This window comes from Drosophila mauritiana, chromosome 3R, assembly GCF_004382145.1.
Source record: "Drosophila mauritiana strain mau12 chromosome 3R, ASM438214v1, whole genome shotgun sequence".
In the NCBI taxonomy this organism is placed as follows: Eukaryota; Metazoa; Arthropoda; class Insecta; order Diptera; family Drosophilidae; genus Drosophila; species Drosophila mauritiana.
This window is the reverse complement of record NC_046670.1, coordinates 2,118,288-2,144,457: the sequence shown is the minus strand read 5'-3', so window position 1 is coordinate 2,144,457 and position 26,170 is coordinate 2,118,288. Positions and strand designations below refer to the sequence as shown.

The 26,170-nt window shown below is 44.3% G+C and overlaps 2 protein-coding genes across 9 annotated transcripts; both read left to right on the top strand.

Annotated features, from left to right (window-relative positions):
* Positions 1 to 754: 754 nt before the first annotated feature.
* Positions 755 to 26,170, top strand: LOC117144488 (E3 ubiquitin-protein ligase TRIP12). 8 transcript variants are annotated; one of them, XM_033309671.1, is made up of 12 exons: positions 755 to 844; positions 10,899 to 11,665; positions 12,145 to 13,137; positions 15,844 to 16,383; positions 17,137 to 17,220; positions 17,984 to 19,833; positions 19,972 to 21,076; positions 21,150 to 22,129; positions 22,283 to 24,118; positions 24,181 to 24,369; positions 24,475 to 24,676; positions 24,773 to 26,170. In XM_033309671.1, exons 2-12 carry the CDS (start codon positions 11,155 to 11,157, stop codon positions 25,231 to 25,233), a joined length of 8,751 nt encoding a protein of 2,916 aa, XP_033165562.1. In that variant the 5' UTR covers positions 755 to 844; positions 10,899 to 11,154; the 3' UTR covers positions 25,234 to 26,170. The 8 variants fall into 8 exon arrangements, with proteins under 8 accessions (XP_033165562.1, XP_033165561.1, XP_033165560.1 ...); XM_033309670.1 differs by having other exon boundaries at positions 17,134 to 17,220; XM_033309669.1 differs by having other exon boundaries at positions 15,226 to 16,383.
* On the top strand, positions 756 to 4,326 carry LOC117144490 (checkpoint protein HUS1). Its single transcript, XM_033309675.1, has 2 exons — positions 756 to 844; positions 3,398 to 4,326. Exon 2 carries the CDS (start codon positions 3,413 to 3,415, stop codon positions 4,247 to 4,249), a length of 837 nt encoding a protein of 278 aa, XP_033165566.1. The 5' UTR covers positions 756 to 844; positions 3,398 to 3,412; the 3' UTR covers positions 4,250 to 4,326.

Sequence of the window (26,170 nt, the reverse complement as noted above, 5' to 3'; positions counted from 1 at the left end):
AAGCATTTATACTTCCCTGTTTCGTTTTAACAATAGTGTGCCAGTCTTCCCAATAGCTTTTGTCTTGCCAAATCGAAACTTATTATTGCCGACGTCAAAATTTTGTTATTTAAATTTGAGGTGGGGTCAGTCATAAATTTGTTATTATATAACTAAGTGGCAAAATGATCTTGTGGTGATGTGGAATAAACATCAATAAACCACGGAGTAAACTATATTTTTCCCTGAGTTACTAAGATTTGATGTGATATAAAAAAGCATTTACTTTTCTTTTCGGGAAGAAAAAAGTTCCCGGTTTAAAATTCAAAATATTCTTTCGAATTGGATTACTGGAGCATGCCCGAATAGTATTGTAAAGAGCAAAACAATTTGATGGTTTTTAAGGTTTTATAAGGCATTGCCATTTTAGTTATTTCCTAAATTTCTAAATATATCAAAAAGAAAATCCTAAAATGTTGTGTAATTTACTTCTTCTTGAAATGCAAAAGTCGCAACTCAATGTAAGTTAATGTATAAAATATACTACTGCATACATCACTCAATTATAATTGTAATTAATTAAATCACTATCATTATAATTACTTTGCATATCGCATACAAGCCAAATGCGCTCTGCGGGGAAAATAACGGAAACCCCCAAATGCATCGTTCGCAATAAAATAATAAAATCGTTCCACACGATAAGCATTCCCCCATCGGTATCGGATTTTGATGTCGATAGTCGTTCGTCGTCGTTTGCTAGACGCGGTCACACTGGTGCACATTGTTTTCCGTCGCGTGTGAAAATTGCTGAGTGTATAAAAACTGTGCAAACTTAGAGAAAACTTCTGCATTTGGTTGAAAGGTAAGTGCGACTGCTGTAAACGCCATCGAGACCAAAAAGCTTTGCAAAAGGCGAGCCTAGGGCGATACGAAGAAGTAATTTTACCACGGATTTTTTGGGGCTCCGAGCTCAGACGAGATACACATACGCACACATACACACGCTTACGTTTCAAATAGGCACCAGCGAGACTGAAAACAAAATGTCGACCGAATTGTATTTTCCTGCATTACTTTTTCCAACCGATGTGTGAAGGTTTATGCCTTTCGAAGGCTCGAAAAAGCGTGGTAAATTTGTGCTTTACCCATTAGAAGTTTTCAATTGAGTGACAGCTGGGTTTAAGTGCTCTTTTTTCTGAGGGCAATCTCGCGGTATTGATTTTTACAATGGCTGCCGAGGAGTCTCATTCATTTTCCATGAAAATGTGCACAGAAAAGCTTATATACCTCCAGAGTGCATAGGTGATTACAACCAATTGAATGGTTTTCCAAATAGTTGATAATTTACGAATAGATTTTTCGTGCAAATCAATTTTGATCGCCTTTTGTGTATGGTATCACTGATGAGTACGTGTGTGTGTGTTTTTATTCTATTCGAATTGGTATTTTCTTTTATTCAGATAAGGGGTGGGTGGGGGTAGAGCTCATCTTGTTTAGTTTACTTTCTCTTTTATTTATGCTGCAAACTTCAGCGGGTGGTGCTCCATCTACATGCTAGCATGTATGTATGTATGTAGAGTGAGTGTGTGTGAGTTAGTGAGTGAGACTGCAAGGCAATCACGTTTCTTATTCTCAGCATTTTTATTTTCTGATTAATTTTTGGCCTCTTGTCAGCGCTTTAGTGCTCTTTCCTCCCCTCTCCCAGCGTTTGTTTTAATTTTAATATTTAATTGTATACGTACATATGTGTGTACATATGTACATAGATACGAATGCATGCATGTGCACGTTTCAATGACACGAGGGTTTCAGCAAGAAACACCACTACTCATTAAAATCATGTCGTGGAAGCACACTTCCAGATATGTAGCCTTTATTTTTTTCGCTTTGTGAAATTCGCTACGCTGCTGTGACGTCATAGGTCAATTAAAAAAAAATAAACAGCTGTTTGCCAAATGGGCAGCACTTTCATTCGAGCTAGAGTTACCCTGTATGCGGGGCCTACCAAAATGTCATAAAATAGCCCTCAGTGCTATGTCAACCAGGAGAACTCAGCCACGTACTTTTTCTGATTTTTATGGAATGTTACATCAGTTTTTGTGTTCTTCCTCAATGCTTAATGCCAAAAAGTATGTATACTAGCTTCGACAACTTATACAGCACCCATGTTAACCCATGTATATTGAAAGAACAAAATACAGTAAGTACCAGTTCATTTCTGAAAAAACTCTATAAAGCAAATAGAAAATCGCTGAGGTACTGCCAAATTTCTTATCCACTGGGCACTCTGCCACGCATAAACGTCTGAGCTCATTTTCATTATCAATTGCAATGGAGCGGCTGATAGGACAACCTTGAAGGTTGATTGAACTGCGAAGGGAAATATTTTGACCCCCTAGACAGGCTATAATTTGATTTCCGCCCCGGGAGCCACCCCTGGAGCCGCCCCTACACTTGAGCCGTACAAATCCTGTCTGTCGTTTGATGACTTTGTGTGCAAGGAGAACGAGGCAGTTTTTGTATCTGGCTGCGTGCTTCATTTCGTCGAGCTCCGTTTCGTTTAGCCTGCTCTTTGCTCACCGCTTCGCCCACCAACAAAAATACAAATAAATAAATGAAAAGAAGAGCCAAAACACAACTCGGAACTCGCTCTGCGCTTTGTTTGCCTGGTTCTTCTTCCCCTTCCTCCTCCCCCTCCCCTCCCGTGTTTTCATCACTCGCCGTGTGTATGTGCGATGGACGAGCGAGTGTGCTGTGTGTGAGGGTTCGCTGCCGTCCGTGTGTGTGTTCGCCTTTGTACATTGAACTCAAAAATTCGAACTCGAGAAGAAAAGAAAAGAGTGAGAGCGAGTGGAGAACAAGTCGGATGCCCGACCTTCTCCCTCCCTCTCGTGCCGTAGTCCACACACCTCATTAACCCCCCGAAAAGGGGTACGAAGTCTCGCATTCGTCGTCTCTATCCCAACCCAGAACCCTTCGATCAGGTTGCTTTCGTCTGCTGACCGAGATGTCGTCCATCCCAGACTAACCTAAAATGTTAAGTGAGTAGGTCGCAAATGACTCCGATCAAAAAATAAATATTGCGTGTAATTTTAAAAATAAAATTTTACGAGGATGTCAAAACAGTTTATTCGAAATATCAACTGACTGATTGTGTCGTCTCAAATAGGATGGATTGGTGCTAACAAATGACATTTAATGGAATACCGTTGAATTCAATTAGGATGTACCATGAACTGCTGAACATCTGAAATATTGCAATGAGCGTTATGCGTTATTACATTTTAACGATTTGGAAGATTTGCGTAGATTTTGATGCCTTTTTAGTTTATGGTAGCCCGGCTTGACTCTGTTTTTTGTTCTTTTTTCTCGCTTTATTTCCTGATCATTACGATCCTGCCCTGATCTTGTACAGTTCTATGCTGACAAGATGAAGTTCCGCGCACTGATGCAGGATCCGCTGTACATGAAAGAGTTCCAGGCCATTGTAGCCACTTTGACCAAGCTGGCGAAAGATTGCGTGATGATTCTGGGCTCTCGACAGATGCATTTTATCGTAAACGAGGATCAGAGCTCCGCTGCATCGCCCTTGGTTTGGGCAGGAATTGCAGCTGACGAGTATTTCCCGGAGTATCGCATGGAGGCTGCTCACCCGGATCAGGAGTACATAGTTCTAGGCGTGTCTTCGGCGAACCTCGGAAGAGCTTTATCAGTGCTTCGCGGTGGAGGCGTAAACAGCTGCAAACTAAAGCTGCAGAGAATTCAGTTTCCGTGCATTTCAGTAATAGCCTCGGTGCTTACGTCGTCTTCAACAGAAGCCCGTGAAGTGGTGCACGATGTTCCAGTGACCATAATCCCGGGCAGCGATTGGTCTGCCTACGTTGTACCGAGAGTTCCAAACTCGCAGTTGGCCTTGGGCCTACCAAGCCTAAGATTGCTCAAAAGTCTCATTGACAAGCTGAAGAACATATCACCCAGCCTTGAGTTTCAGGCCAACTTGGACGGAGAGCTCAATGTCATAGCCACCTCTGAAATGTCCACTGTGACTAGTCGATTCCAAAAATTACTAATTCGAACTGTGGCAGGATCCCAGCAGGAAGCGTCCTGCTCCGTGGATTCAAGAAAAGCCTCTGCCTTCTTCGGAGCACTTCAACTCCCTAACGAGGAACTGACTATTGGGATTGACCGTGAGCATTCCATCCATCTGCAGATCGATGTACGACAGGATGTTGTTCTGCACTCTATTCTGCCAGCTGTTTGTATGTAGTTCTTAGGTTTGCTTAGCTTACCTGTAATAAATGCCACTTGATGTATTGAGGTGTAATAAATGTTTTTAACGCTAAATTCTTTTCATGAAAAAATCATCGATGTTAATTGAAATTATCCTTTTGCGACCTTATCTGCATTATCAAGCGTTATCGCTTGAACAATTATCTCTTTTACAACTAATGCAGCATTTTTCTTGTTAGTAAATCTAGCAGGATTGAACACGTTCTATTCTGTGGGTTATACATGAGTTTGTATTTATGTACTATTTGTTTGGGCTCGTGCCTTATAAAGGTTAAGACACTACTTTTACAAGAACATCCTTACCTGTCCCTACCTGTCTAGAATATCACCCCTATTTTTGACGTTGCCAAAAAAAAATAATTATTTGGCTAAAACTATTCAAAACTGATTATTTCTAAACATATATAAAATTATATTAGATTATATTATATTTTTTAAAAATGCATATGTAATTTTTTTAAAATTTAGATCGTTAGGATCCTTTTGGCAAATGATGCATTATTTGAATGTTGAGTAAAAAATCTTCAATACAGATTTGAATGTAAAAAATAATTCTTGGAGTGAAGCAACCTTTCAGGTCGTTTGCAAGTAGTAATGTTTGCCTAAACGATATCGGGCCTTATCGGTGAACGAAAGTTGGGGCGGCTCTTTTTATCGTTGCTCTCCGCTGCCTGTCCCAAATTCGTCAGCAGCCGTGGCCTCATTTCGCGTTCTCTCTCAGAGGCTCTCCATTTTACTCGCTCAGCTGCATTGCCACTGCACTTGCATGTGTGTGTATGTGTGGCCGAGAGAGCGTGTGTCCATGCATATTTATTATTTAGCGTTACTGGTTTTTAATTTTATTTCGAAAACATGCACATGCACACAACTGCAGTTCACTTGCATTTACTGTTGATTCCACACCATATGGAATCATTGTACATAAGTAAACAAACATATCTACCTATAAAAATACACATGTATCTTCTTAGATTTATGTTGGGATTATTGGCAAATGGACGTATCAGAAAGTTTAAAAAGAATGTCTACACCGATATGGTGTACAAGTAGTCGACTACGGAAGTCAATACCCTTTCTGACCCACACACCATTTGCCATTCACAAATTTGATCCTATGAAATCGAATAATTGAACAAATAATTTCGGAAGTTTTGAGACAAAATCTTTGTTATTTTTAGAAGGGATATGATATTCTAGTAATTGATAATGATTGGTTAAAATTGTTCGATTTGCCACTTTAACAATAAAACAATCCTCATATTAAATATTTATTGCATTATATTATCGCACAAAAATCCGCCTATAAGGTTTTTTTTATTCGGGTTTGAGATTTTCCTCTTTGCTTCGTTTTTCGTACACATATAACATATGTATATATACATACATATGTACATACCTACATATTTGGTTCGAGGAGGTCAGCTGAGCGCTTTTGGTAAAGCGAGCGACCCTATTAGAATCGTAATTGTGACTACCTCATACATTTTCTCCCCTTTCCTTTCTCATGCGCACGATCAGCTGATCGCAGGGGTGATGAAAGCCGAGACGAGACACAGGTATACCACAATAAAGAGAGGAATAAAGGGGAGATGGCGAATAGTGGGAAAGAGGCACCTGAAATAGATAAGCAATGAGCACCACTCAATTTCATATGGACACTCGGCCATTTTGAGAAGCAAATAATGAATTTGAATTTACTTGTATATTCTTGAGATTAAATCAGTTAGGATAGCACAATGACACACATGTAAGGTGATGGGCTAAGACAAAGCATCCAAGAGAGAGGGAGAGCGGTTTGTTGACCTCATTCTCGGGGGTTGAGTGACCTGTTTTCGAGGAGTTTGAGTGATTTGTTCCCAGTGTTCCTGTTCCCAGGTAGCTTAATTTAAATTAGACTGTTTATTATAACTGGATTGTGACTTTTATATGTTTCACACAAACCATTCCTAAGCGCACTGCCTATATCAATATTGGCTTGAGAGCAGTTGTGCTCTCTTACACTCAAGTGGCGCTTTAACTCTCTTTCACTCATTCGCTCTCAGTCGCCATTTTTCGCCGAGCGCTGACTTTCTGCCGTTGCTGCTTCTGTTCCATTCGTGTGTTGGATTTGAGTGCGTGCACAGCTGAAACGTAAAATAATGCAAACGGCTGTATTTTCTATATACTCGGGGCTACTGGTACATACAAATTGAAAAGGTGCTGCTGTTTATATAATTTCGAATATTATCACGCTGCGTTGGACCGAAATTGAAAGAAATCGGATTACTCGGTGGCCAGGGCATGCAAATCGCTCAAATTGTGTATGCATTAAGTTTTGCTCATCGCTTTGATTTTGTTATATTGTTGTACATACTGAGACTTATTTGTTCTTCACCTCCGTCTCTTCCTTCTTCGGTAAGCCTTTGTGTGTGTGAGTGTGTACGTCGTCATGCGCTTGCCCTCGTTCTCTCCCTTTCGCGCACATGCAGCGCCGTGTGCTCCCTTTTGCGTGTTCCTTTTCTTTTCGTCCTATTCCTCAATCGACTTTTCATTTTTAGTCGATCCTAATATCGCTCTTAGTCTACGAAATCAAGTCGAATAAAATGCAGAATATACAGTTAACCCAACAATTTTCACTTCCGTTTTCCGCAGTGAAAAGTGCATCAAAGTGTGTGTATAACTGTATATAAAAACCGTGCACATGTGCCTAAACGTGTGTATATGCTGATTTGTGCATATAAGGCGTTGTAAAATATGTGGTATAATTTACTTGGCTTTCTGTTGAAGTTATCTGGCAACAATGCTTTATGCTGACCTTGCCTCTAGAAACTCAAGTATTTCCCATGTGGCTAAAAAACCTTCGGAGTTAAATTGTTGCATGCCTAGTTCCACCAACACCTACTCGATAGGAGGGTTGCCAGGTGGCGTTCCTATTGCATTCTTATGTCCGTTTATTCAACTACGTAATTGTTACTTTATTGGATTCGACGGAGAAAGTCGTTTACTGAGTTAGAAACTGCGCAAAATTAAACATCTCTTATTCTTCATTTAAAAATATTTACAATTTTTCAAAACTTAAATATTTTCTGCAAATCAAAAATTTTAGAGGAATGCTAGGAACTATAAAATGGGCTACAAGTTCGGAAACATATCAAACACATGAAAAGTTACTTTTATATTCGATTTTTAACCACTGTGTGTCGTGAATCTTGGGCCATCTCCCTCGCACACTCAGCTGTGCGTAGGCAGGTTTCGTAACACGTTGGAAAGAGACAAAAATAAATGTCGACCTGACGCTGGAACGGAAAATGGGGAATACAGAAAACTTGCTAGGGCAGCACTATTGGGACCAGCTTCGATATGCGCTCGACTGCTTCTTTCCAACGATATTTAAATAAGTTACAAACAATGCCAACAGCACAGCACGCACAATGCATAACGAACAGGGGAAATTAAGAAGGGTTGTAGAGGGGGGGGGGTAGGGCACAGCTAACACAGCCACATAAGCACACGAGTTGTTATCAATTATGCTGGGGCAGGGTTGTCATACTGTCGTGTAGTTGACAAACATATGTGTATGTACTGTACATAAGCGTCTGGCAGGGTTGCCCTCAGCGGCAATTGACTTTTAGCGCAGCCTTAAATCATATTTGTAATCAAACTAATACATTTGCTCTCCATTTTATTAAGTTCGGGGAATACTTTTACTTCTTTTGTTAATAAAACCTGTGCTGTCCCAACTTCGTTACAAAATTGATTTCTAAATATTTCCCCAACTGAATTTGGAGCAATTTAGTTTGCTTGGATTCAACAATGGCACCTATCTGTTTCACACAAACTCTGTACGTGTGTTGCGGATATAGTTATCGATTTGGATAGGTCTGGGCCAATATATTGCATATCTATGGAAAAGGAATTTGCATTTGTATACTCGTTAAAAATTGGGGATGTGAAATGTAATTTAACTGCACTAAAGTTGTTGAGTCTGCCCTGTTTAAGACCCTTAACGTTTCACGTTTTTACTTCTAATAAAAGACAACAACAACCGATGCCAGAAACCACACAGCAATCGCCATATGTTGGAGCTGCCACACGCAAAGCAAAACGCTTGGCACACACAAATGCACAGTATACTCGCACATCCACGCGCGTGCATGAAGGCGCTGCCATTTGTGGCCTCGCTTATTATTTTTCTCGTCTGCGCTTTTCGGTGTGAAAAACTTGTGGGGCAGAGATACGAGTAGAGACTAATAAATGTAGATAGATTGTATTTTCTGGGTTGGGTGTTTGGAACGAGCGCACTGACTATCGTGGTGTAGGCACTTGCCGATTTCGGCAAATGTGCTCTAAATGATAGGATCTACATTCGTACATGAATTCAAGACGAGCATTCCTAAACGATTTCACCCTGCTGTTTTGCTTATGCTCACGGAAATTAAAATGCGATCTCAGAAATCATCTTTAAAGATTTTAAGACCTTTAAAATTAAAGTACAGAAAAACTATTCGCATTTACTAATTTACCTGTAAGAAGTGGCATATTTCGTGACACGACATCTCTAACCAACAAAAAATTGCGTCTACAATTGAAATGCCGAATACGTCTAATTTTCCACCAAACCAAAACCGCCGACGTCGTTTTTTTTGTTTGGGCTGCTGGCTTCATTTCGATGGCCTTGAACCGAATTTGTTGTATTCGTATTTTTGTATTGGTTTTTTGCTTGCTGGGTCACTTTGGCAAATGTTTGACGTTTTGTTTGTATGTATTGTTACTTTATCTTGTTTGCCTGTCAAATTTGAGTGGATCCCTTCGCAAGTTGAAACAGAAACCAGATCGTAAAATGACGGAAGTGTTGAAACTACGCACTTTTTTGGGTGCAAAATCGGTCGGTAGACGGGGGTTTTCGAGTACATTATGTGCTCGAAAAGGGCGCAGAACGGACGAATCTCAAATCTCATCTTTTTTGGGTTGGTGGAGGCAAAAGCAGAAAGTCTGTGCTTTGCTCGATTTGCTTCCATTCCATCTTCTTCGAAACGAGCATGGCAACTCACGCACACACCCTCGCAGAACTTGTTTCTCGCTCGCACACACATAGGAAGAAGGGGCAGATAGCCAACTCACACATGCACGGACACGCTGGGCATTACGAAAGACCGAACATAAACAAAACGGCCGAGAACAGCTGATTAACACAGCTGTGCGCGAGTGTTTGTGAGTGTGAGTGAGCCAGCGCTCATGTTTCCACTCAAAACATTCCCTCTCCGTGTTCTCTCGCTCTCTGTCTCTCTTTTACTTGCTGCCTCGCTTGCGTGCACGTGTTGGTGGCTGCTGGCAAACAGCTGTTAACTTATTTACAGTTTTCATATGCTGACAAATGCTCAAGAGTGTGTTTTCGAGTGGCTGTGTCCATTTTCCTAGGTGGTGTAAATTCTTCATTGTTCATTGTGCCTAGTTTCCATTGCCCTTTTGTGGTGGCAACATGAAATTTTCCCGTTAAATATTAAAGTCTTAAAAACAAAGAATTTGTGTGAGTAGAAGATATTTTATACGAGTTAATAAATCACGAGTTTTCTTCTTCATATTTGACGGTTTTTTGAGTAAACATGTATATAAAAACGTAAAAGTGTTTATTGAAGTATTTTAGGAGTGCAGAAGTATATTTGTTTTTTAATGTAATGTACAAGTAGTATTACTTAAATATCACCCTTTTTTCAACCCTACAAAAATTTTTCACAATCACCTCTACCTTGTTGTGTCAAACGCATCGTTTTCCATGAAACTGACCGACATTTATGTACACTCTGAAGATATATAATTTATCCTGCTGGTCGCAGAATTGATGTATGTATAAGCTATAGTTAAATTGGTATCGTTAAATTTGCTAAATCAATAGTTGGCACCACTCAAACTGAGGCATTTTTCATTGTCTGCCTGCGAGTACCTGTCCTGAAACGCAGGGCCTTTGTTCATTTGACTTCAAGCAATGTCCGTGCTCTCTCCTGCCTCTCTATTTCTCTCTATCTCCACCCCTGGTTTTAGTCGAGCCGGTTTTTCACATTCACTTGATTCCCCCCGAGTGCCATGTTTCGTATTCCCCTTATCTCTTGTGTGTTTTTGGTACTACTAGTTCTCGATTCCAGACCCTCCTCTCTCCCCTATACGGGCATTTCCTATATATCTCTCGAATTGTCAGAAGTTAGCGTTTCAGCATTTCCTGTCTATGGCCCGATCACTCCGCATGGCTGCCGGCTCTCTCCACATCTGAGTTGTGCCTATTCGAGCTCCTGGGGTGAGGCACAAAGGAGACGGAGCCAGATAGTGTTCCGTCTCCTTTGTGGCTATTTTTAAAGCCACAAAGCCCCGTCTTCTGCTTCCCAGCTATTTCGCGCTAGTTCTCAGTCCAGATCGATACAACTTGTGATGGAATCATCCTATTAACCAGTTAATACTTTTCATGAGAATGTCAAATATATTTACAACGCCTTTGAAATCTGGAAAATTCTTTAGGGGTCTATTGTTAATATTTCCCTAGCTCTCACATTCCTGTCACTGTTGTCATTGCAACGTGACCATAAAATGCCTTCGATATTGCTATTTTGTTTCACATTGTCTTATCATCCATTTGCATCTTGTCTCCTTTATTGCAGCACTACCAATCTGTCCAACGAAGCACGCGAATGAGAAATCAGCACGGAAAACTGTGACAAGTGAAGTGAAAGAGTCAAAATAGTGTTGTTAATGAGAAAACGACAGCAAATTGAATTCAAAGCTGCTTAGTTATAGACTATTACCATCCTCAAGACAACTAACCGATTACGAGCAAACATTTCGAGATCAATATTCCATTATTGGTTGTGTTGGCATGTTAAGTGTGTTCGATGCCGGTGCGGTTAAGTGTCGTCTATGGCCGAATCCGTTAAAAGTCAATCGCTCTCTGCATTGACGGAGGGGCAGCACGACGACGGTGGTTCAACAGCAACATCAGCGACATTGGCTAATAAAACCAGTGGGACCAACACTCCAAGTTCATCCAATCACTCGTCCCAGAGGCGACGCAACAACAACACAAACAGCAACAGAAAAAAGAGCCACCACAAAAACAAGAAACGCAACACATCGGCTACATCAGGGCCAACTGTAAGCTCCTCCGTCGACGTAGTACCCGCCACCTCGATTGCATCTGCAACCTCCACCCGTCGGTCTCGCAGTCAAGGTCGCCACTCCTCCTCCGCAGCCCGCAGCAGCAAGGAGTCACAAATCTCCAAGCGCTCCGTGGGAGCCACCCGCTCCCCATCCTCGCCAGCATTCAACTCCATCCCAGTCGTCAGCGATCAATCGCTATCGCCCGGCAGTCGTAAGCGTCAGCTTAACCAGCACAACAACACTAACAACAGAGCCAGCAGTAGCCAACAATGTGAGTTGTATTACCTAACTTTTCTTATCAGCCAAAATCATTAGTTGCAAATCCTTTCTCCTACTTTGTTGTGGGAGTACTATTTTTAAAGTTGGCTTTCATAAAGTCAGTTTACGATTAGCAAAGGCACAGCAAACGTATGTAATAACCGTTGTCCGAATTGTCTGTTATTAAAAATACACATATTTAGATTTTGTTTTGTTTCGTTAGCGATACAATCTGTATATTGTATAAAATATTTAAATAATTTATGTTTATACAAATGTTTGAATTAGATATCATTTACACGATATACCTAAGTATTGAAAAACACTATTTTGGTATAAACTTTTTCACATATCGAAATTCGTTAAAGTGCATTTGGTTATTTGTCAAAATTTTAAAACCATTCAATCGTTCAATCGGCTTTAGAACAAAACAAATATTTACAAACGGAATTAAAGAGCTAATCCGAATTTCATTTCCAATGCCTTTTTCAGCGGCACCCGGGGGAGATCAGCTGGTTTGCGCGCCCCTAAAAAAACGCCGCTTGCAGCAGTCTTTGGGACCCGGTATCGGCGAGGGAGCGGTAGAAATCGACTTAGGTGCAGCAAGCTTTGACCACACTCCTCGTCAGGCATCCGGAGACTGTGTTGCACAGCGCACTCGATCTAAGACCATTTCGCCGGAGGAGTTGCCAAGCACAAGCAGCGCTGCGGCAGCACGCCATCAGCAGATTCGCCTCAGTGCCAGCTCTACCAGCTTCTCAAGCATCCATCGAAACAAACGCAAGGCCAGTATTGGAGGATCGTTAGCTGCGGTCGAGACCACTCCGCATAGAGGAACAGCAGCTGCTCGCGCCGGACGCAGCGGTAACCTGCTAAACTACTATAGAAAAACGCGCAAGGTTAGCCACACACGCTCCTCCCAAAAGTTGGAAAAGCAGCCTATACCAGCGGAGGAAACGACGGCCAACCGGAACGGATCAGCCGGATCTGGATCCAGTAGCAAGTCAGGTGGGATACCCAAGAACAGGAAGAGCCTGCGTCAAGCACAGCAGAACCTGCTGGATACAGAGGCGGCAGAAGTAGACAGTGCTGGTGCTGAAACTGGAGGTGAACAGCAGCAGCAGTCAGAGCACGGAAATCTGGACGTGATCGACCATCTGCCGACCCCTGAAGCTGGTCCTAATCAATCAGAGGCATCAGGAGTCCACAACCAGAGTCAATTGGAGGCGGATTGCCAGACCGTGGAGCAGGACGAAGACGACGAGGAGGACGACGAGGAAGAGGAAGAAGAGGAGGAAGAGGAGGTGGGCTTCTACGGGATTGTAAACTCTGCGGGCTCGTCATACGAGGAAGACACACAAATCGTTGCCGAGGAGGACGAGATCACAACGGAGGAGGAAGTTGACGACGAGGACGACGACGAACTCGAGGAAGAAGACCTCTCGGAAAGCGAATTCGCCCAGCAACTTATTGGTGAACTTGGTGGTGAGTTTCTTTGGATTATTAATTCAGTGGATAACACCCATCTTCCATTTATCCGTATTGTATGTAAAGTCCTTTGTAATATTCTCGTCAAATGTAGTGTAGTTCTTTTAATTTTAACCGTTTGTAAAATATCACAATTAGGAGTATACTTTTTCTATATTAACATTTATTAATCCTTAATATTGGGTATGCTTTCCACTAACATTAGTGAAATTACATTAACATATATTTCAACCCGAAAGGTTATAATAGCTATTTGATCTAGTTAAACTGAATATTCACTTGGCTTAAAGTCCTGATTAGAGCGTTTGTAAGCTTAATTTCAATAATTATATAGTTGTCAGCTATGAAAGCTGTAATAAAATATAAATTTCGAACTTTACATGTTCAGAGGCGAGAGCCCGTTTGGCGATTTCGGTTTGGTTAGACAAAATGAATTGCGCTTTCTTATAAAGCAGTCGGCAAAATGTGATTTTCATTGTCTTGCTGATTCGTTATCAGTAGCGAAAACGCGCATACTTGCATATATATATATATACATTGACGAAGCATTCATTTTGCGTAGTGCCATCGCCTTGTCGCTATTCCCCAATGCCCACTGTAGTGTTTTTGTGATTTTGATAAAAGGCGGCGAGCTGTTCGCAATGCCAACGCACTCAAATATGCCAGCGGCAAACGATCGACTGGCAGTCAAAAATCGTGTATTGCGCCGTCTGGAACAGGAATAAGTTCGTATATAATACCGTGTATACTATATACTACTCTGTATGTGTGTAGGGAAATGCGCTGATTAAAAGTGGAATGTAGTTAAAAGTACCCTACTACTTGCTTCTTTCATTGCATTGCATGTATGTAACTTACAACTATAACTTAAGGTCCAAAGAAGCTTTGATTCAGGGAAAGTGTTCAGAACTTGGGCTGTGCTGTCGCCTGTGGCCACCTTGCCGCCAATACCATTACCATTGCCTTTCCCATTTAGCCCTGCCTTTTACCCATCCCAGAGAGTCATTCATTTAAAGTGCTTCCTTTGATTTACGCTTATACTACATATATCTAAACGCAAAGAAACGCCCACATTATTATTTTAACTCATATGTGAATCATTTTGTATTTGTGCTACGAAAGACCCGATTTATTGATTTATTATCTAGGAACAGTGTTTTCTACTCCTTATTATTTTACGTGGGCCAGAGACAGTACTGCTTTCGATGTTTTTTTTTCGGAATTCAAAAACCCCTTTTGATCGCACAACAAATATTTATTTTGCACGTTGTTGTTGTTGTTGCAATTGTATTTTCCCTTAATTAAATTAAGCCTAAAATTGATCGTTTTAATCAAAAGCAAAGTGATTAAATATAAAACTTCTTATCATATGATTTCTGAGTAAAAGCATACCTATGTAAATTGCTGATGCTTATGTTGTTGATGATGATGATGATGATGTTGTTGTTTTTGTGCAAGAACAATAAACCGACGTGTGAAGGTGCAAAAGGATTGTGGTGTCAGCAAAGGCGCAGAAAAGAGAGACAGGGAGATGAGAGAGCAAGACAGCGGCAGCAACAGAGGCGGCAACAGCAACAACAAAAACAAAGTGCAGCATAAACATTAATCAAAGGGGAGTTAATTAATCCAACAGAATACGAGAAATCAAGAACTCGGAGAACACGGACGGACGGGTGCGTGTGTGTGCGTGTGCTTAGATTAGTGTGAGGGATCTGCAGCAAGTGCAACAGCAGAAGCGACAGCAGCAACATCATCATTGTCAGCGACAGAAGGTCGTTCAGTCTCCTCTCCTGATTTCCCCTTGCCATTACCCTTTGAAAGCCAAACACACACTGCGCTCAAAATAATATCCTTTGCGTTACATTAAACAATGAAAAAGAACCAGTTAACTAACTCAAGTAGTGTAGCTGCAAGAAAATAACAAGTCCCCAAAAAAAGATTGCAAAATTTTCAAAAAATAAAGCTGTTAACTGTTGTCTCCCAATACTCTCTCTCTCTCTCTCTCTCTCTCTCTCTTCCCCTCCCTCTACTCCCGTAAACCCATTCTCTCTACACACACATCCCACTCACACTTGACTCCTGAAGGAGAACGACAACAACCTCAACGTGCCATCAACAACGCAAAAAAAACCAAGAACAACACACCGGCGGTAGCAGCGGCAAGCACTATCAAGGCGACAACAACAGCAACAACGTCGTCCGGCTATCAGCAACGTGCCGCCCCCCATGGACAGGGGGCGGGTCCAGGCGCTGGAGGGGGCGGTCCGCGTGCCACGCGCAGCGGCAACAGCAACTCCAGCAACAACGTTGTTGACTACAGCATCATGCCGCACCTCACAACGGGCGCAACAACCACACCATATGCCTTGACACCGCAACAGCACCAACAACAACAACCGCCACAACCTCCGTCGCATCAGCAACAACAAGTACACCAACAACAACAGCCACCTCAATTGCTGCCCACACATCAGTTTGCACACTTGTCGCCCTTTGTGACACCGACAGCAGCGGCAGCAGCAGCAGCAGCGGCGGCCCACTATCCCCCAGCTTCTGCTGCTGCCGCTTACTTTGCACAGCAGCAACACCATCAGCATCAGCAACAACAACACGTGCAGCAGGCGCAGACACCGCAGCCACACTATTACCATAGTTCAGTGGCTGTGTTGCATCAACCTCCACCGCACCATTTTACCTCCACAGGGGCAGGACCACCGCCAGCACTCTTTCAGCAGCAGCCACCGCCGCAGCTAACCCGCTACACGCCAGCAACAGCTACAACAGCGGCTACGTTTGTGCCTCCGCAGCAGCAACAGGTTGTCTACAACCCGCAACAGCAGCAGCAGCAGCACTCCTCACTGCGACGCAGTTCACGTGGCAAGACGGGTTCTTGTGTGAGTTCGGCAGCGGCAGCACAGCAGCAGCACCATCAGCAGCAGCAGCAACATAGCTCTGCTGCTGCTGCTGTACAGCAGCAATTGCTGCCACCGCCTGGTACCTATCAATACCAACAGGTGGGCGGCAATACCGTTGTAGTTGCCGTGCGTCATCAGCAACAGCTGCAACAGCAGCAGCAGCAGCAACAACAGCAGCAATTGGCTTTACATCATCAGCATCAGCAACAGCAGCGTGCCACGCTCGTGCAGCCGGGATTCTTGTTCAGCTATCGCAGCAATCAACCCCAGCAGCAACAGCAACCAGCGCAGCAAATACATCAGGGCCCCAAAGTGACGCACAGCAGTGGTAAGAAGATGAAGGAAGATGAAGAGCAAAATAAGGATGAAAGGACCAGAGACCGCAAGCAAATCAAAATCCAGGGGCTCCTCAATCATTTTCATGATAAGGCTAAAAGCAGAGGAGAACTTTTAACGGGGGTGCAGACAACACCAGACAACCATTGAAAACCACAGCGATGTGAGGAAATGTTGTTGCCTGACGACCATACTACTCCCAACTTGTAGGTTTTCGCGAGAGTCTTGCTTAAAGGAATTGTTAGCACACACACGCTCTATAGGAACAGGGTTAAATGTGGTCCGCTTAAGACGTTGGTGTTTTGTGATTGTCCCCGTCTAGGGAAGAACAAATTCTGATGTGATTTACAAAACAGTAGGGTAACACGAAATCATTTTATGTGGAACTCAAAACGACCCTGATCGTGAGTACACTGTACAAATTGTTGGCAATTGGATCCACTTTTTATTATTGGTGCTGGTCGTAGTCTAGGTGATAATATAACCCATACTGCACTGAAACAAAACTACACACCCCAAAATACTCCAACCTTCTTTACATCTTTCTTCGTCCCTCGCTCGCTCATTCCTGCGTTGCTTTGCTCGCGGTGTCTGCCGAATAATTTCCATAACTGAATTGAACTGAACCGAACTGAACCAAAATAATAGTAAACTTAACATTGTTTTGCTCTGTTTTCTCTACCTCCCGATCTCTGCCTTCGTCTCCGTCTCCGTCTCCGTCTTCGTCTCTTTGTCTGATTAGCAGCTTCGGATGCTTTAACATATAGTTTGATGGCACAACAACCGCCAAGTGGACCGCCGCATGCAGGTGGACAGCAAATAACGCCAGGTAAACGTGAAACCCAATCGATCAGTATATGTACATACTCGCACCAATTCCAGTCTATATCCACATACATATTAAGCTTTTCATTTGCATTGATTTTATTTCACCCCGCGCCAAACACTCCTGCGTCCACCATCCAAATGCATCTCAGGTGGCAGCACTCCATTTTTGATCTTTTGCCCAACACTTGACCTTATTGAAACCTAGACCTCTTACATTACTACTTAGATTTGCTGTTTTAGTTTTGATTTAGTTATTTATTACATGTGTACTTTAAAATGATTTACCCACCAGCCATACTTTTTTAGTTTTGACCTTAACATTTTATAATTTATCGCTACTAACCCTTAACAATAGTATCAGAAGCTAGCAAACGCAGTAATAACGACATATAAAGTTTATATATTCTTGAGCAGTATCTCACCATCCGAGTCGATATAACAATGTCCGTATGTCCGTATCTACGCAAACTAATCTATCAGTTTTAAAGCTATCTGCCAACGCTAAAAAAAATAATAATGTTACTTTCTTGAATGGTCTTACTACTTAAATCGCAAACAAAAACTGAAATAGATTTTAATATTACCATACAATTTTTGTTTAGCTTCCGAGTATTTTTTAATTTGTCTAAGCTTTTAGTGTCAAGTCTGCTTTTCTTGTGGACTATTTGTTTTCATTCATTCGCTGAAGCAATTGTTTTCAAAAGCTATGCCGGATTATAATATTGATGACGAGTTTTGTTACTTTCTTCGTGATGCTGCTCTAGGTGCAAACTCTGCCAATCTAAGCATTGTAGCGGCCGCTCTGAGTGCCGCTCGTGACGTCGGAGGAGGAACCGGCGGAGGAGGATCAGCGGGAGGCGCAACGCCAGCTACTGGAGCATCGGCTTCATCCGTAGGAAACACCAGCGCAGTGGGCGCGTCGAGCAGCAGCAACAGCAGTGCCGGCCAAGCAGCCAGCAGCAGCAACAGCAACAATGTGACTGCAACAGGATCGGGGTCGGCTCCTGGCGGAGGACCTACAAGTACCGGGACGACCAGTGGCACTCAGCATGGCAGTGGATCGGGGGCAGCTGCAGCCGCTGATTCGGAAAGCGATGACAGTGAGGTCGGTCGTCTACAGGCTTTGCTCGAAGCTCGCGGACTGCCGCCCCATTTATTCGGTGCCCTTGGCCCAAGGATGACACATATTCTCCACCGAACCATTGGTAACAGCAGCAGTTCCAAGGCCAATCAACTTCTGCAAGGATTACAATCCCACGACGAATCCCAGCAGCTGCAGGCTGCCATTGAAATGTGCCAGATGCTCGTGATGGGCAACGAGGACACCCTAGCCGGTTTTCCAATCAAGCAAGTGGTACCTGCTCTGATACAACTCCTTCGTATGGAGCACAACTTTGATATAATGAACAATGCCTGTAGGGCATTGGCATACATGCTAGAAGCTTTGCCCCGCTCGTCAGGCACCGTGGTGGAGGCGGTTCCAGTCTTTCTAGAGAAACTTCAGGTCATCCAATGCATGGATGTGGCTGAGCAAAGCTTGTCCGCCTTGGAGATTCTGTCACGGCGTCACAACAAGGCCATCCTGCAAGCAAACGGAATTTCGGCCTGCCTCACCTATTTGGACTTCTTTTCGATTGTGGCTCAGCGCGCTGCTTTGGCGATTGCGGCTAATTGCTGCCTAAACATGCATCCGGAGGAATTCCACTTTGTGGCGGAAAGCTTGCCTCTACTAGCTCGCTTGCTCTCCCAGCAGGATAAAAAATGCATTGAAAGCGTTTGTTCTGCATTCTGTCGTCTAGTGGAGAGTTTCCAGCACGACGGCCAGCGCTTGCAGCAAATCGCTAGTCCGGACCTGTTGAAGAACTGCCAGCAATTACTGCTGGTAACACCAGCCATCCTGAATACAGGAACCTTCACAGCCGTCGTTCGGATGCTAAGTCTAATGTGTTGCAGCTGTCCAGACTTGGCAATTTCCTTACTAAGGAACGATATAGCGGCCACCCTGCTTTATTTGCTCACCGGAAATGCGGAGCCGGCTGCTGCCAGTGCTACCCACGTGGAGCTGATCTCACGCTCGCCTTCAGAGCTGTACGAACTTACCTGCCTCATTGGGGAGCTAATGCCGCGCCTTCCTTTGGATGGAATCTTCGCTGTGGACTCACTGCTGGACAGACCCACGCTTAATACCCAGGACCAGGTGCATTGGCAGTGGCGCGATGATCGTGGCTCGTGGCACAACTATTCTACAATTGATTCGCGCCTGATCGAGGCAGCCAACCAAAGCAGTGAGGACGAGATAAGCCTGAGCACCTTTGGACGGACCTACACTGTCGATTTTCATGCCATGCAGCAAATAAATGAGGACACGGGCACTACACGACCCGTTCAACGTCGTCTTAACCATAACTATGTGGCTCCCATGTCTGCGGGCCAGGACTTGACTACAACATCTGCTGGATCAGCAGCCTCGGGAGGAGCGTCCACGTCCGCTGCAGCCGCGGCAGCGTCCTCCAACAACAATAACAACAATAATAATAATCCACCAGGCAACAGTGTCAACCTCAATCAAGTAAAGCGCCGTCCATCTCTGGATGCTAGAATCGCATGCCTTAAGGTGAGAAATAATTTTTTTTGTTTACTTATTGCATAGTGTAACTTTCTTAAATTAAATCATTTGCCTAATTATAACGATTTTTTTTATTGAAAATTTTTTTTGAGTTTATTCTAACGTTTTGATCTTATGCATTTGTAGGAGGAGCGGGGTCTGGCTGCGGACTTTATCAAGCACATCTTTAACGTACTGTACGAAGTGTACAGTTCTTCTGCCGGACCAAATGTGCGTTACAAGTGCCTGCGCGCCCTTCTGCGGATGGTGTACTATGCCACGCCGGAGCTGTTGCGCCAGGTGCTCAAGTATCAGCTCGTCTCTAGCCACATTGCTGGCATGCTGGGAAGCAATGATTTGCGCATCGTTGTGGGAGCTCTTCAAATGGCTGAGATCTTAATGCGCCAACTTCCCGATGTCTTTGGCACGCACTTTCGTCGTGAGGGAGTTATCTACCAGTTCACTCAGCTCACTGATCCAAACAATCCGATATGCGCGAATCCCTCGCCGAAACCGCTTAGCACAACAGCCACGCCCACCGCCAATGCAGGCGGATCACAATCGGCTCCTGCCTCCGCCAACAGCCTGCAAGTAAATCCCTTTTTCATGGATAGTGCTCCGGGTGTGTCGAGTGCTTCCACGACTCCCAGCAGTAGCAAGCATCAATCGTACAGCGTGAAGAGCTTCTCGCATGCCATGAACGCCATAACAGCCAGCGCCAAAGGAACTCCTACTGCAGCGTTGGACGCCACAAGCTCATCTACCACAGCTGGTGGTTATAATTACAGCAGCTCGGCACCGTCTTCTTCCTCCGGAGCACCCGCTGCCTACTTTGTGACCCAACAGGGAGATCCGCGCCAGTACGTGCACTTTCAGCAGCCGGCCGTTCCACCACCACCACCGCAGTTGGAACTGTTACCAACGGGAGTTCAGCAGCAAGGGCAGCAGGTGCCTCAGGTGATCTACCAGCCACATCATCAACAGCCTGCACATTTAGTGCTGGCCTCCACCAGCAGTGCCGCTGCTTCGGCGTCCTCATCTTCGTCCTCCTCGTCCTCGGCGTCTGCGCTGCAGCACAAGATGACGGACATGCTAAAGCGAAAAGCTCCTCCGAAGCGTAAATCGCAGAGCGGTGGCAGGGCAAAATCTAGACAAGAAGATGCAGCCGTCGCACCAGCGGGATCTGGACCAGGGGGAGCACCTCCTTCTTCGTCCGGCTCAGCTATGCATGAACTTCTCAGCCGTGCCACAAGTAAGTGTATTTTCCAATGATACGAACCGTATGTAAATAGATTTTGGTCTAACCAATCCTCTTGCTCTTCCAGGTCTTGGTAGCGGCAACGGTGGCAGAAGTACGCCAAGTTCGGGAGGTGGCTCTGGGAGCTCCAAGTCCCGCTTTAACGCCGGAAACTCGTCTAATGCCGGATCGAGCAAATCTTCGTTCCTGGCTTCGCTCAATCCAGCTCGCTGGGGCCGTCAAACGACCCATCATCATCATCACCAGTCTCAGCAGCAGCATCATGGTCTTTCTAAAGATTCCGGCAACTCGAACTCAACAGGTTCCGGATCCGGAGCTGGTTTAGCATACACGGTGAGCCAACATGGCACTGGTAGTGGAGCCGGAGGACTGAACGCTGCAGCCGTTGCGGCGAGTATCAGCAAGAGCATTTCCCACGCCAATCTCCTAGCGGCGGCCAACAGAGAGAGAGCGCGTCAGTGGGTCCGCGAACAGGCTGTGGATTTTGTAAAGCGTTACACTGAGCAGGAGGCCAAAAGGAGCAAGGCGGCATCCGAGAGTGGTGCCACTCAGAGCGGAAGTAGTGGAGTGGGATTATCGTCTACGGGCAATACTCCATTGTCCACAGCGGGCAGTACCAATGTCCTGGAGCGTTTGTCCAGCATTCTGTTCAAGCTTAACGGGAGCTACCACGACTGTTTAGATGCTCTCCTCGAGCTGAAGACCATCCTTTTGGAGAGCGACATCTCTCCCTTCGAGGTAAATCATTCGGGCCTGATCAAAGCCATGCTCAACTATATGACTAGCGAGACTGGTCTGGTTGAGCGCGATGCACGCCTGCGCAGCTTTATGCATGTATTTGCTGGCCTTCCATTAGAGCCTCTGCTGCAAAACGTCGGCCAGATGCCAACTATCGAGCCGATAGCCTTCGGAGCCTTTGTGGCCAAGTTAAATGGTTGTGTCACGCAACTAGAACAGTTCCCCGTTAAGGTACATGACTTTCCTGCCGGTCCTGGTGGAAGGTCCAATCAGAGTGCTCTGCGTTTCTTCAACACTCATCAGCTTAAGGTAAGTAGAAGGCAATTGATAGTAATTACATTTTTCTTTGCAACGAAATTAGTAATAGTAGATGTAAACAAAATGTTGTATGATTTGAAAAAAAAAAAAAATGATGCAATATCTTACTTGTTGATTAATAATTAAACTGAATTTTTTCCTTAGTGCAACCTGCAACGGCATCCGCAGTGCAATAACCTACGTCAGTGGAAGGGCGGCACTGTAAAGATCGACCCCTTGGCCATGGTCCAGGCCATCGAGCGTTACCTGGTGGTGCGCGGCTATGGTGGCATCCGTGCAGAATCCGACGACGACAGTGAAGAGGATATGGATGACAATGTGGCGGCAGTGGTGTTGAGCCAGGCGAGCTTTAGACACAAGCTGCAGTTTACGATTGGGGATCACGTGTTGCCCTATAACATGACGGTTTATCAGGCGGTCAAGCAGTTCTCGCCACTGGTCAGTGAACAGCCTGAGACGGACAACGAGTCTGAGACTCTTTTAGGAAACGCTAGTATATGGGTGCAGCAGCATACTATTCACTATCGTCCTGTAGAGGAGGAAGTGACTTCGGGAGCGGCTGCGGGAGCAGCATCCAGCAGCAGTTCGTGTAGCAGTGGCGTGCAAAAACAGCAGAGTACTTCGAGCTCCGCATCCAGCTGTGTAAACGCTACCTCTTCGTGCTCCTCATCTTCTGGAGTGGCAAGCGGTGGCGGGTCGTCAACAAAGAAGGCTCACAAATCTAGCAGCAAGTTCATGCGCAAGAAGACTGAGCTATGGCACGAAGGAATAGCTCCAGGAGTGATTTCAGCTCTAAAGCCTTTCCTTAGCAGCTCTCTTCCAGCTGATGTTGTGACCGTACAAGACGCCTCACTGGATGCACTATGCATGCTGCGAGTTATTCATGCTCTAAACCGTCACTGGGACCATCTCTACGGTTGTGTGGTGCGCCAAAACATTATCCCCCAGTCAGACTTTATACATCCTAAGATTATGGCCAAAGCGAATCGCCAGCTGCAGGATCCGCTTGTCATCATGACGGGCAATCTACCACAGTGGCTTCCCCAGATAGGCATGGCCTGTCCCTTCCTTTTCCCCTTCGAGACTCGTCATCTGCTTTTCTACGCAACCAGCTTTGATCGGGATCGCGCTTTGCAGCGTCTGTTGGACACTACCCCCGATCTTAATGCAGCGGAGTCTTCAGAACGCGTTGCTCCTCGCCTTGATCGCCGCAAGCGCGCAATTTCCCGGACAGAGATACTCAAACAGGCGGAGCACATCCTGCAGGACTTTGGGCATTCGAAGGCACTGCTGGAAATTCAGTACGAGAATGAGGTTGGAACGGGTCTGGGACCTACATTGGAGTTCTACGCGTTGGTTTCTGCAGAGCTGCAGCGTACCGATCTTGGCCTATGGAATGGCAGTGATAGCTACAAACAGAACTCTGTGACCATTGTAGACGTAGTCAAGGCTAACAGCGCTGTGCTGCACATCGAGGATGCTCTTGAGGCAACCACCATGGACCAGAACACTCCAGCAGTAGCAGGAGCGTCGCTTGTGAGCAGCACCACCACCACTACAACAACCACCGCTCAATCACACCAGCATCCACCCACCCGCTCTAGCAGTCGTTCGCACGTCTTGCGTAGCGGAGCTGGCCAACAGCCGGTGGAGCACAGCTCCTCTAGCACCGGCGCAAATGAGAATGCTTTAAATATGATTATAGCACAGCAATTTAGTGATACAAACACTGCTAACCCAGCAGCGATTGATAATCCCAGCAGCACCACTACCGCAACAACGGTTGTACAGCAGAACACCACTACGAATAACTCAAGCATTATCACGACTACAACCACAACAAGTTATGTGCATGCGGTGCATGGCCTGTTCCCTTTGCCTCTGGGTAAATCTTCAAAGCTTCCGCAGATGACCAAAGCCAAGGCCAAATTCAAGTTCTTGGGAAAGTTCATGGCAAAGGCGGTGATGGACAGTCGCATGGTAGGATAATTTTGCAAAGTATTTTATAATTCAATTGTATTGACTTTTCTGTTTTGTTTTAGTTGGATTTGCCATTTTCTCTGCCATTCTATCGCTGGTTAGTCAGCGAAGAGCATTCAATTGGCCTGGCCGATCTGATGCGTGTGGCCCCGGAGGTCCAAAACACTCTGGTGCGACTCCAAGACTTGGTTCGCCAGCGTGAGTACATTCTATCCGATCCAAACATCGATGCCATGGAAAAGACTGAAAAGGTAAGTTGGGCTTTTACCAAATAACAAATTCAATATCTTGAATTAAGTTTAGTCCTTTTTTAATTAGTATTTTATACATTTCATAAAATTACCTATTTTTTTCAGATTGAACAGCTAGACTTGGATGGCTGCCCAATTGCTGACCTAGGCTTGGACTTCGTATTGCCCGGACATGCCAATATAGAGTTGTGCCGCGGCGGTCGCGATACACCTGTCACTGTGCACAACCTTCATCAGTACATCTCCCTGGTCACATACTGGTTCCTTATCGAGGGTGTCCAGAAACAGTTTGAGGCTTTGCGGGAAGGTAAGTTAAAGTTCAACACTCTATCTAAAGAGCTTCTTCACCAATTTCCTGACTCTGGAACTTTACTGAAAAAATGTTTGCTTGTACCACCCGTAGGTTTTGATTCCGTTTTTCCAATTCAACGCTTGCGAATGTTCTATCCAGAGGAGTTGGAGTGCGTTTTCTGCGGATCGGGCAGCGATCAACAGCAGTCGCGATGGGAAACCAAGATGCTGCAGGAGAGCTGCCGCACCGATCATGGATTCCACCAGGAATCGCAAGCTATCCAATATCTGTATGAGATCCTGGCCTCGTACAACCGCGACGAACAGCGCGCCTTCTTGCAGTTTGTGACTGGATCACCACGCCTTCCGACTGGAGGATTCAAGGCCCTTACGCCTCCATTGACTATTGTGCGCAAGACGTTGGATGAGAACCAAAACCCCAACGATTACTTACCATCTGTGATGACCTGTGTCAACTATCTGAAGTTGCCCGACTACTCCAGTCGCGAGGTGATGAGGCAGAAGCTTAAAGTGGCCGCTAACGAGGGCAGCATGTCTTTCCACCTCTCATAAACAAGCAACAAACCAAAACCCAACCCAAGCCCGCTTTCCACAAAAAACCAGATCTACAGCAACACAAATCGGACACTACAAAAATACTACATGGAATATATTAAGGAGGATATATTCCGGATGGATTAATTGGATGGGGGTCCTATTTGCATTTTTTCTTTCGAAAGTTATTTTCGCCGCGCGCGTTTCCCCAAACTCCTTAAATTTTTCATTTTGGCAAGCGCGTGTCATGCTAAATTTCAATATGAATATATAAGAACAATATATTTTTTATTACGAAGTTTTGCAAAAAAGATAAACGGAAACGGATAACATCGAGAAAGAAAATAATGATGGACCTCTCACACAAAATGTTACCTTAAAAAAAATTGAATAGTAAACATCGATTATTCAATAAAACACCATTTGTCCACCCATAAACGCACAAAGCGGTTTATTTGTCGATTAAGGCTTTGCTTTCGTTCTAGTTAAATTTGTTTAGTTTGCTTTTCCCATTCTTATTATTCTCATGCTAATTCTAATTCGTACTATAATCAAACCATTATTTTATTAAGTTTTTATTTGTTATGTTGAACTATTTCTCTGGCGTTTAACTATGAGTTTAATTAATTTGTAAGCATACAATACAATGTGCATAAACGCTTATTAGAAAGAAACGTGAATGAAAATACAATGAAGGGGAAACACTGAAGCATTGGAGGTGAGGAGTAGCACTTATATGGAAAAGGAAGAATTCATAGTTTTACATATAACTCCCAAAATAAATGATCTAAATAAATTAAAACGCCCACCCTTAAAAGTTACATATAAAGATTTAATAATATATAAAACGTAATTATCTATCTTGCAAGTCTAAAAGAAAATTTAATGCAAATTTTGCAAGCTGTGTTACATAAAGAAACAAATAAAAACAAATGCCATCATTGGGTGTATGTTT